The sequence below is a fragment of the Lepisosteus oculatus genome, chromosome 2, assembly GCF_040954835.1.
Source record: "Lepisosteus oculatus isolate fLepOcu1 chromosome 2, fLepOcu1.hap2, whole genome shotgun sequence".
In the NCBI taxonomy this organism is placed as follows: Eukaryota; Metazoa; Chordata; class Actinopteri; order Semionotiformes; family Lepisosteidae; genus Lepisosteus; species Lepisosteus oculatus.
In genome coordinates, this window is record NC_090697.1 from 48,751,575 (window position 1) to 48,764,347 (window position 12,773).

General features: G+C 35.4%; 1 protein-coding gene across 16 annotated transcripts in view; it reads right to left on the bottom strand.

Annotated features, from left to right (window-relative positions):
* Positions 1 to 12,773, bottom strand: part of LOC102698598 (nesprin-1) — a 223,230-nt gene that overhangs the window by 183,751 nt on the left and 26,706 nt on the right. For 15 of the 16 annotated variants that reach the window (XM_015347318.2, XM_069178700.1, XM_015347256.2 and 12 more), the window contains exons 1-2: positions 9,068 to 9,514; positions 6,211 to 6,272 (exon numbers count right to left, since the gene is read on the bottom strand). In XM_015347318.2, the coding sequence (XP_015202804.2) occupies positions 6,211 to 6,272; positions 9,068 to 9,146 (141 nt within the window). In that variant the 5' untranslated portion in view covers positions 9,147 to 9,514. Of the gene's footprint in view, positions 1 to 6,210; positions 6,273 to 9,067; positions 9,515 to 12,773 lie in introns of those variants that run through there. The other variant, XM_015347237.2, reaches the window with a different exon arrangement.

The following is a 12,773-nucleotide window of genomic DNA, read 5'->3' on the forward strand; positions in this document are numbered from 1 at the left end:
CTTTAAAACCAAAGCAGTACTTTGAATCAATAGTGGATTAAAAAGTACATTACAATCAAAATAAATAATAGAGGAATTCCACTGCCTCTCTAAAAGTTTCAAATTATAAAATACTAACAATACGTATTTGTAGAAATGTAAACTGCCAATCTAACAAGGCAAAATGTTTCTAGTTACATTAGGCAATATTATTTATTTATATTTTTTATAAAAATCTAGATCCTTCTAGACAAACAGAACAATGTATAAACACCACATAATTAAAAAAGGCTTAAATATTAATGATTAACAGAAGAGGAGAACTTTTAATCATTATTAACATGAAAAGTAAACTATTTATTTTGACCTTATTTTTGATCACAAACCAAAATTATCAATTTCTTTTGACTAACATTGTCTGAAAAATAGCATGATAAGCAGTTGCGCAATTAGCTGAGGAAGAGAAGGGAATAATTACCTTCTAATAAACAGTAATCGAATTATTCTACAGCAAAACAAATATCTAAACAATAAATTGTGTTCAATAAATTGTTTTCAGAAAGCTTCTACTTGTCACACTTTTGGTGGGTGTAATATTTTGTACAGTTTGTTCTTAGTGGAAAAGGAGATACAAATATAAAAAGATTAAAAAAAAGTACATTCCTTGACCGCATGCTTTTTTGTAAGAAATAACAAAGCATAAGGAAAACAGAAAACACTCTGTCCCAGATGTCCATGTCCCAGACAGGTATACAGTTGCAAATGTGAGGCATGTACACAGAGCACATACTGAAATGTAATGCAACGAATATGAAGCAAGTACTAGAAACTGTGAAAACACTAGTTCCCAGCACACTTAACTAGATGTTACGCTAAACTATTTTTACTCTTGAGTCCAAGCCAAAAGGATCTCAGTAATTACAACAACATATTTGAAATTCCAAAGTAAATTATTTGATGTTGCCTAAAGAAGTAGAGCTGACTTAGTTCATTTTATTCTGAAACGAGTAACAAGAAAGGCTTTTAAGCACAAGAACTTCATTTAGTGCTGCACTTTTCCTCCATTTGGCATCCAAAGTAATGAGACTGGTCACAAGGCCCGTGTGCAATGCATCTTTGATCTTGGGAAATAAAGCAATGCCTAATGCAAGCACTAGATCCTTCTTCACAAAGCAAACATCTTTATAGGACCAACCAGTTGAGGGTTGAGATCTTACCTTTAGATATTTAATTCCAAGCACAATTTGTCACTAGCAGTTTATGGATGTTTTGCATTCTGAATTCATGAGAAAGAATAAAGAAAATAGCATTTCCATTTTAGTATATTTTTCTTCCAAACAGTAATTTAAGAAAAACTCTGTATTAAATATCATTAATTTAAAACAGCATTCTGACTAATATTTTACTAATAAGGTTGGGGGCATTAAATGTATGCAGTATACACAGTACCTAACAAAAGTATTCCTCTAATGATGTTCTGTTTTAGTGATTTACTGTACTAATGATGTACATAGATTTTTTAAAGTGAATACTATTAATCAATTCTTTAAAAGCTCAAACTGAACATGTTCATGGGTGAAAGAAGTTAAATGTTATCAAAAGCTACAAGGAAAAAAAAACTTTGTTTGTTGGGATCAGTATTTGCACACTCTTTACTGTGCCTAATCTAAATAAGTCCAGGTGCAAACAAGTACTTAGACAAGTCAGACAATTAGCTGAATTTATTTTGTGTGTAAAAATAGTGGTTCACATTTCTACAGTGTATAGTACAGAAATACACTACATATTAGCAGTATATTTAATTGTGAAAAATACATTTTTCTTTGCTATGATATCTTTTTGGTATTTATACTGCTACTTTAAAAAGGCGTTCAGAAAATAACTTTCTTTGAAGAGTGGAAAACAGATGCCTAACAACATACTGTAAATTAATGTTCTAGCTGTCTTGAAGAGGAAAATCCTAATTCAAGCCAAACCAACATTAAGTGTTCCATGACTGCTAAACAAACTAAACAATTACTGAACAATTTTATGAAAAAATTAGAAAAAGACCTTTAAATTCTGGTAGCAAAATAAGTAACCTTTTATTCACTTTTTAACATCCCTGACCTAAAAAATCTCAACATTTTATTACATTTTCATTACTGCAGACATGTCTTGCATTTAGATATGTTTACAGTATGTTAACACTGAGATACCTAACATGGTGTTTACTGTGTGTACAATGGCCATTTATTGCAGACTTAGCTCCTTATAATCCCATGGAAAACTCTCTTGCATCTGTCATATATAGTCATATTTTTGCACATCTCAGTTAATACAGTACAACAAACCTCAAATATTAAAAGGTGCTCCCAAAAGTCTTGAGTACAGCATCTCTCTCAAAGCCATTCCTGCAAACATGCTTTCTGAGCAGTGCGTCAATACTCTTGTTTAGCTCTGTTCACGCAGAGAATTGTTCCTTCCCCTCCTGTTCTCCATCTGCACAGATTTGCTCTTTTTCAGCCTCATTTGCTTTTTTTAGGGCCAAGAGCTTTACTTGCAGCTACAGTAGTATGAAGCTACTATTTGAGCTGATCTATGCACCACAAAATGATTCTCATACCAAATGAATGGTTAAAGAAAAGGATAATCTCCTTAGCAATATAATCACAAGTGATTATAAAAGCATAAAAATATTAATTATTACTCGTTTTGGAGTGGATAAAAAACTTTTTTTTGCTAGTTGTAACTGATTATAAGCCAACATTCAATATGCTGAAGGTTTCCCTATAATTTTGACCATGACTAAATATTCTGTGCATGATGTACTGTATGTGTGATTTACAATGATTTACAATTCATGTATCTGCAAACTCCATAGCAAAAAGAATCAGTACATGCAGACTGAATCTTCTGTTAAACCTGTAGCTTAAACCATCCATTTTCAAACCGCTTTATCCAATACAGGGTTGCTACAGGGGAGTCAGCGCATACCCTGGCAAGCAACAGACACAAGGCAGGATTTGCTCTGGATGGGACACCAGTCCATCACAGGACTCACACAGACATACAAACCAGGGCCAGTTTTCCCAAAAGCCACGTAACCTACCAGTATGTCTTTAGACTGTGGGAGGAAACCAGAAAATCCAAAGGAAACCCATCCATACAAAGAGAACATACAAAGTCCACAGAGAATTGAACCCAAGGCCTCAGAGCTAGAAGGTGCACCACCATGCCACCTTAGCTCAGAACAGTTTTTTTGAAAAGCTGAAAATAAAAGGGTTTCTAATTGTGTGAAAACAGCATCATTGGAAATTATACGTTCTTAAGTCAGGAGGTGGAATTTTGGTTAAGCGACTGCCTCAAAGCTCTTGGGTCCTGGGTTCATTTCTATTCCTGGGCACCTTCTGTCAGAAGGACACATGTTCTCCAAGCCATGTGCTCAAGGGTTTCTGTAGGGTGTTCTGGTTTCCTTGAGTCTTCCAAAGGCACTAACTGGGATCTGGGCATGGGCTCGTGCGTGGAGCACATTGTGTGTCCTGTAGCACACTGTTACTCTGGGACTGCATTTGGAAAATTTGGGGAAAATTACATTGGAAAAAATCAGCTAAGTGGTGTCTTTGGTACAAAACTATAGAATAACATAAAAACCACTGAGAGGAAATGAAAATTGAGATGACAGGCTGAGCAATGAGTATATTTACAACTTCACAGTGTAGATCTGAATGTTATAATAATACTTTTGCTTTTCTTACTTGATTTCTTCAATTAAATGGTTAAGGCATGAAGTAGAGGTTTGTGATTTTAATGCTCTAACATTAAAGTCAGCAGTTGATTTCCTTCAAACACTCAATGTTTTCATTTCCTGTAAGTTCCAACGATAACTTCCTTTTGTGAATGAAATAGACTGTAAAACACTCCAAAGCTGCATTTCAATAAGTGAACATCTTGGAAGTGGATACTTTCCTTTTTGTTTTTGTAGCACATCACAATAAACACTGAGTAACAAAATCACCTGTTCCTGACATTCTGTTTTTGAAGCCTGAAACCTGTTCTTTTTTGTGGTGTCCCCCTACTACTGTCACTACTGTATTTCAGTTGAGAAAATAGAGATGATTGAAAAGATACATTTTTTTAAACAAATGAAAATATTCATCTGGAATATAACCCATTGACCAATCTATAAAAATGATGACAAAGTCAAACCAAGTAACTATAGCCCAATAAGTCTAATGTCTATTATGTATAAGGTTATAAACAGTAAATGATCATTGGAACTAAACGCATTACCTGTATCTGGATCATCTGTATTGAAATAGAATTCTAGGGGATATTCAAAAGGGATTTAGAAAAATGTTGTTTATTCATTTTGTCTTAAAACAAGCAACAACACTAATAGATAAAAAGAGCATATGATATGGTAAATTATGATTTTCAGACGGTAATAGATGAAGTTCATTATAAACAAATAATTCTTACATTACAAGTGGCAGGCTTTCAAGGTACTGTGTGTGCTTGGGCTTAGAATATGTAGAAAACAGTACACATAAGTGAAGAATTATCAAATTAGGGTGATGTAATCTGTTAATTGCCAGCAGCCATATCACCCTGCAGTTCACAACTGGCAACCCACTGCAGCTAAGCAGGTTTAAGCCTTGTCAGTACCTCTGGGGAAAAATAAGGTTGCTGCTGGAAGAGGTGTTAGTGGGGCCAGAAGGGGGCGCTCACCCTGTGGTCTGTGTGGGTTCTACTGTCCCAGTATAGTGATGGGACACTATACTGTTGCAACACTCTGTGGAAAGTGAAGGCATTGTGGTCATCCACTGCAACCTCCAGTAGTGACAACTACTCTTACCACTGGACCCAGGCTTCTTAGGTTGAGAGAATGGGACTGCCCCAGTGCAACAGCTTTCCCATTTCAAAAAAGCGCTCCCGTACTAGCTGCAAGTAAAGCTCCCGAGGTTTCTTCATGCAGCTCATCTTCCAAACAGCTGGACACGACAATCCTCAATCAGTTGATAAACACATAGATCTGTATTAGGACTACTGTTTTAGACTAATGATACAGATTCTGGAATGATTAGTAAATTAGTAACATTGCAAATGACACCTTAATAGGAAGATTAGGAAACACTACAGGAGCTGCAAAAAACTAGACAAAATTCAAAATAAGAATGGCATCAAAAAATGATATTGCTCCTTTTGGAATCAGTTCAAACAAGACCTTTCTCACTCAAAAGAAGGTCCTACTCTGACACTCTAAAAGCAATTAATCTTCTAAGTCTTGAATGAACAAAACCTGATTTAAGTATTTAAAATCCTCAAAGTCATTAACATTATCGATGGACATCTTCAGAATGAACAATGAAACATGAACACTAGTGATAACTACAGAGCAGTGTATTTAAAACTAAAAAGAGAAGACACTTCTTTACCACCAAAAGGTTGTGGAAGCCTGGAACAAGCTACCCAGCCATGTTGTGAAAGCTGGTTTCATTCCAGAAACAGCTTGATGAGCTCCCTGGATAAATTAACAACTAGCAACCAAGGAAACTATGTGGGAAGAGGGACATCCTGTCGTGTGTAAACTTTCTTATGTTATTTTCCTTACAAGACCTTTCAAGCTATCTTAAAGAAGTCACTGTTACTGTGCCAGGTGGTCAGTAGACTCCAGTTTGATTGATCCTGGGAGCAGTCTGGGTGGGCTCATGAACATGTCATATTGAGGATGATATATCTTACTCATGGCAATCATTCCTGTGTATCTTCACATAAAGATACGGGAATCTCTCCTGTAACTTGCATATTGGAGGGGCTCAGAATGAGAGCCAGTAGGAACATCTACAACTAGCAAAGTTAAACTTTCCAATGTATAGTAGCTGGACATCGCAAGCTTTCTGTGAACAGCATTAATGGATGCTGGATGGATGTTCACCCATTATGCCTTCCGGCATGTAGAGGCAGAAACATCCTGTTGCTGCTTCCATAACCTTGTTTTTTTTATGGGACAGTGTTGTTATCCTTGTGTCCAACCTCCAACATGGAGGACCTGGTGCCTGACATCGGACACGACCCCACTACCCTGAGATTATGAGTCTCATGCTCTACCAACAGAGCTAGCCTTGGCCGAACAGCATTAAGATAGATCATTAACATAAATTAAAATAAATACGGTTCCAGTCCAGTGTACAGAGTTGATGAAAGATTTTGATTGTGTTTACATGAAGCAAAGCACTGCATGGTCTTTACCTTTGCCAAATGGGAATTGATCCATTTGGTGAAAGTTCTTTTCTGTACTGCTTCCTGTTCATCTAAAAAGAAAAAAAAAGATATGATCAGCAAATATTTCATTACATTGAACTTCTAGGTTAGAACAGACATTTTTTAACTAAGAATCACTGCGCAAATGTAGTTCTTTGTTTTTTAAAAGAAATTAGAACAAGTGGTTTGGGATCATTTTAGTAACAATTCCCTGTCTCACACCAACCCCTGATCCAGATTCTGTGAATGTAAAAAAATGAATTGAAATCGGAAATGGGTTTAAGAGAGGGAACTGGAATTGAAAAACTGGAACACTCCAAACCTGGATTTATTATTATTTCTTCACAGTGAAAATCTCATAATATTTTGACATTTGAACAGAGCAACACACTTTCCCTGCCTTTCACCTTCCTGTACAGTAATTACCTGTTTAAGGATCTCAATGAACTATTAGACTGAGGAACATGATAGTCAGAAACTGGTATATTTTTGTTTTCTACCCAGTTTAGACTAGACTTTGATAAAGGTGCTTGAAGTGTGCTAATTCTTTCAATAACTGAGTCCCATAGCTTTAGTTTCAGTCTTTACAATGGCAAAACGATGAAGAACCCAAAGAAAGGGACTTTTTCCAGGACAAATGAAGGCAGGCAATCTTGATAAAGATAAAAAAAATAAAAGTATTTTCTGAACATGCTTGATGAGTAGAAACAAGTAGTCAAAGAAATAAGTCATAGTGTTTAAAAAGTAAAGTCCTTAATGGTCAAAAAAGTAATGATACAGCAATTATTTACATACTAATACTTAAATGTAAATTTCCAATGTATGCTTTTACATCCTATGTGTGGTTATGCTATCAGTTGTAATTCTGTAGGATTTATAAATAAGCAAATATCCTTAAATAGCATAAACTAGTAGTGACTCCAGACAGAAAGGTGTTTACTAAGAAATTTAAATAATATATTCTGCAAACTAAAAACAAAGTATAAAGCTATACAGTATTTTATATATTTCAGAATGACTCCATTATGAAGCATTATGATTTACAGTACATTTCTTTGGCACTATAGCCCATTGACCACTAATGCCAGATAACTTTGCTGTTAGATATCAGCGATATCCGTATGGGTGGGGAAAGCTTCAAAACTGACATTACTGGGGTCTTTTAATCTCATTGCATTATCTAGACTTTGTTCCTCATCAAAGCCTTAATTTCTAAATCTTCTACAAAGAATATGTTTTAATACATTTCTGCTTCCAATACTTGTATAGTTCAAACAATGTAAAATGGGGGAAAAGGTTCTAGATTTTGAAAAGATATTAAGAACTGTGGCACAGTTTTGAAATGTGTATGACTCACCCCAGATTAAAACATTTGCCATGATACCATGTAGCTATTGCAGGTTGATGCATTTTAATAAAGATTTCACTCTAGAATCTGGGCCATTACTATATGCATTTTTAAACCAGTTACAAAACTGTCATACCAATTAATTTCTTTTAAGATTATGGAAGAGTGTCAATTCATTACATTATTTGTTCAAAATATTTTATCATGTTGGTCACTCTTCTTATATCTGGAACAAAGTTGATTCCCACTGTTTAGCACTTAAAGATTATCTTCCAGAAAATGCATCTCAGATTTTGAAGAAATAAACCTGCATTGGTATTTAATTAAACTATTGTAGCTATAGAGACATAAGTAACTACTACCCTGCACTGTTAAACATAACTAAGTACTTTATTGTAAGCTTTGAATTTTAATCTCTTTAGTCAATAAGATTGTATGCAACACTGTGGAATAACTTAACCACTCTTTTTCAGAACCATCAGTGGTATTGCTTTTTTTACTGAAACACCTGCATCACAGAGGGCTCCTCATTTTCTATAATTCAGTTTTAAATGGCTTCTCCTGGGAAACAGTGACGTACATCCCACATCTATTCTTAACAGTAATATCTCCTGCCCATAAATACACAGACTTGGAAATTTCATAAGTGACAAGTTCGGACTCTATTTCTGCAAAGAACTACAAGTATGAAACATACAGTATCACTACGTTCAGTAAATAACCATGCAGAATAAAGTATTTTAGTCTGTTGCCAATAATAAAAAGCGATGACACCATATATAATTGGCACATTTACGTTTTCCATTTATTAAATTAGAGATTTAATTTCCTTTTTTTTTCCGTGAAATACGTCAGTTTGATGGATTGTTCTGAAGCTCGTTTGCATTGATAGACTAATGCATACTGGCTAGTATGTTCATGCATTATGTATGCCTTTATACATGAATAGAATTGCTTGATTAATTAAAATGACAATTTCATTATTTTCTTTTTTAAAAACTATCAATATTTATTCCAGTGAATGAACTATCAAAGCAACGCTGTTTTCTCCTGAAATGAAACCCCCTTTTTTCTGTTCACACAGCTCACATCACACCATACTGGTGATGCACAAGAGGTGACTTTGAGCTGAGTCCTTGCACGAATGAGGACTGAAGGTAGGGAACTACTTCACCAATGATCTGTTCTGTAGCCATTTTTTGACCCAAAGGAATTTCTATAGCTATTAGTCAAATTGAGCTTTGCATTCATCCAACAACATTTGTCAAAAAAACAGACTGTAGCAAAGGAAAATGGAACTGTCATTTACACTGCAGTAAATAAGTCTTTAAAAAATCACAGCTGCCCACTGAGCATTTCATGTCCATTCTACACTGTTATATCTATATATATGGTGCACACACATAAATCACATGTTTACCCAGGAATCTCAATTTGCAGTGCAAGCAGAATTCCCTAAGGGGTTCAGGCTCTATTGCTGAATGCTGCCCTACTTACCACGCAAATACTGAAAAAATCCCGTCACCAGATTCAGAGATGTCACCTTTTTGCCCGGAATATCCTTATAGCGTGCCATCTTGAGTATTGTATACTTCCAGATTGGATTTGCCCTTCATGTGTGAGTGAAAACTGACATCCACAAAAACAAGTGTTGTTGGTGGGGGGGGGGGGTTCTCCTTTTTTTCCCCCTCTTCAGGAAGCAAAACAAACGTGTCAGCCCGATTTCCCACTGAAAACACCGCACCACTAATGAGAGCTGCAGCAGCAGTGCCCCCTCTTTCCTCAGTAGTAGAAAGAGAATTACACGCAGACTGATGTTGATCTGCCTTCTGAAGGGCTCATGTAGATTGATGTTTGTTTGCCTTCTGAGGGACTCTTTTTCTGCTTCTTTGCATCCTGCGAGGGTGCACCGGTTCTGCTGCACTGAACAGCCCTGCTGCTCTGACTGGTAGCATCCCTCGTAACTGCTGAAATGATCTATTTCCCAAAGCCCTGCCAATCAGCACTTGGGAATCTGTGATGTCAGACCTCTGGAAGCATTATTCCGTTTTTGTGAGGGAGGGCAGCCCTAGACAGGCAGCACACGTTCACATTCACAAGCAGAGCTGTGGCAGGATTAGAAGGGGGAACCGGAATTCCCAGGTAACTCTTATTGCTAAATTGTTCCAGAGGCACATGAAAGAGTAGAAAGATCTGCTATACAGTAGGTTCACAGGTAGCCTGCAGCACAATGTCTCCAGATTTATCTTTATTTAAACCTGTTTTCATTAAAAATGATTTTTCTTTTAAAGTTGTCTTTCTTTTTAAAATGTTTTTTTATATCTATGCAACATTTCCTCATGTGCCAGAAAAAATAATTACAAAGAAATGGAATGCCTGACTTTATGATTGTCTTCTTATTGAGATTTTTATCTGCACTTTCAATAGACTGTAACATGCTGAATGGGCAGCTTTTTCAGTGTGAAATCCATTGTAAGCAAAAGCTGCAGCAATTGGAAAAAGCACAAAAGAATTGAATATAATGATGTTCCTTAAACATTTTCTGCTCAGTCTATCACTTACTGTTTAGACTGATAACGAAAGAAATGTAAAAAGCTAAACAATGCATTAGGCCAGCTGCAGGGGTGGAGAGGATTATTCAACAAAGAAAAGGGCTTATGAGTAGTCTAACACAGATTTTTTGTATTTATTACATACTATGGCTTAATCTGGAAGCATGGATTAAGGAAAAAAACTAAAACAATTCTTCTACATAGACAACTGATTGTTTATGTAACCTTCACTTTAATTCTTTGAAACAAAATACCTCTTCTACAGTGATATACTATATTGTAATCACCAGATGAAACCAATAGTGTTTACAAATGTCCTGAATGTCTTCTTGACTCATTTTTGTCATACATCCTTAATATCAGAATCAATTATCTCTTCTAGAACACTGGCCATCTGTCTGCTTTAGATCCATCTACTGCAGAGATCCTCATATGACATCTTCTGTCTAATCAAACATGGCTACCCAACAGATCAAATTGAACTACAACTCTACAACTCCTTTTCCTTTGAGCAGTTTAGACTACAGGCCCTTTTTCTCCCTAACAATACAACATGGAAATTTGTCCCACACTATGTGTCGTGCAGGTTTTGACTCTCAAAGATTATGTTCTGACCCAATGGACAAAAACGTATTTAATTTATAAACTCATGTTAGCTGTTCCAAAGCTTTGCAGAAAAAAATACCTGCCTTATTGTAATATTTATATATTTGTTATATAATCTTTCTTACTCATGCAGAATAAATAGTAAGAAGAGGGACCACTGATTCCTGAGAAGAAGTCATTTCTAAAGCATCTTATTATTAGTTTAAGGAAGCACATTCAAGTGTGTTGTTCAGTGAGTCTCTCACAAGACAGATTAGAAAACTCATGATCCTGGCACTATTCCACTATCATAGACAAAGTCTTCAGATTTGTGACCCAGATCTGTCACAAACAATAGGCTTCTTGTAATGACTTCTTCAGTCTATTTCAAAAACAGGCACAATTTAGCCAGTCCTCACCCACTTACAACATACTCTCGCATTTAATCTGAATTGTCCTCTTGTTCCTAACTGTTTGACTTCACCCAGTGACAGTGCCAACATCTCAGAAGGAAGACCTTTATAAACTGGTCACACAATTTCTTGAAAAGATTGAGCTGCTGCATATCTTTCAGTGGAAAGTTTTGTTGCATAAAGTTGTGTAAAGTTTTTGATGACTCATAAAAAATGCAGCATTAGGATTACAGACTATGCACGGCAGTGTCTAAAACTTATTGGTTTTCTTTCAGAATGTGACATTTTTAAGAATTAACCAGGGCATGACCTTTACAAAATCATAATTTTTTAACCTATTGCACTGAAATAAAAGCATATCTGATATCTTTTAGGGACTGAAAGACATTTAAATAATTAAAATCTTACATTCTTACAGACAATTCGAATCCCTACTGTCTCTTCAATACAATGAGTACAGGTGAAACCATCATCATAGTTGAAGTGAATATGTTGTCTATGCCACACTGCATATCTCTGTAATTACAGCACATTTACATAGTGACTTAGTAACATAAAGGAAAGATTTACTTTACCTTCACAACCTGACTATTAAGAAAAAAATAAAACAAATTAATTTTGTAAACAAAGGCAAAGTCCTGTTAAACTCTAGCCTAATGCCAGCTCAACATACCATCACAAAGTCCTTTCATCAAGGATTACTCATCAAGCCCACATTAGCAACACTGAGCCTGTGCAGAAACAGGCAGAGCTGCACTCATTTCCCATAAAGAGAAAGATTGTCCAAGGAAAGTATGGCGAGAGTGCCAAGACACCAAGACACCACACTGACAATCCTAATAAATCTCACTGGGACTTGAAAGGGAATCTCTGACAAAACAGTTTACAGAACATATTCCTATCGATTGGAAGTATTATTATTATTATTATTATTATTATTACTATTATTATTATTATTATTATAATTGTTATTATTATTATCATCATCATCCTCATCATCCTCACTTGACTATTATGTTTTATTTAAATAGATGGTGTTATTTACTATTGAAATGTCTGCATTGCAGCTTTGAGTTTCAATTTTGACTCATCCTCATTGGATTAAAGTCAGATACCACAAATATAACACTTTATTAGTACCACAAGGAAAAAAATAAAGATAGTGGATGAGGCTGACAATAAAATCTGGCTGGCAGTCATTATTTTAGCTGTTTTACTTTTAGAAACAGATCTAATTGTTTGCATTAAGTAAGGAGTTCTTCCTTTGCACAGTGCAAAATAATAATAAAACAATTGTATGGACATCCACGGGCAAGAAAATACTTTTTGGTTTCTGATGCCATAGAAGACTTTGTTTCATGCATTTAGGATTGCAAAGCATTTAAAAATTAGATGAAATTTTTAGAAATTTTAGAAATAAAAAAAATAGATTAAAAATTAGAAAAATTAGACTATTTTGGTGGTAGTAGATATTTGATCTCAGGATCTCATGCAGCCATGTCTTGAAAGAAGCTGGGTAACTTCAACATCATGGCTGGACAGCTTGTTCCATCCCCAACACCAGTCAAACTAATATTTTAATGATCTTATTATGTACTAACTTATCTAACTTCATTCCTAATGAGGTGAATATGTTCCAAACACACACTAGTA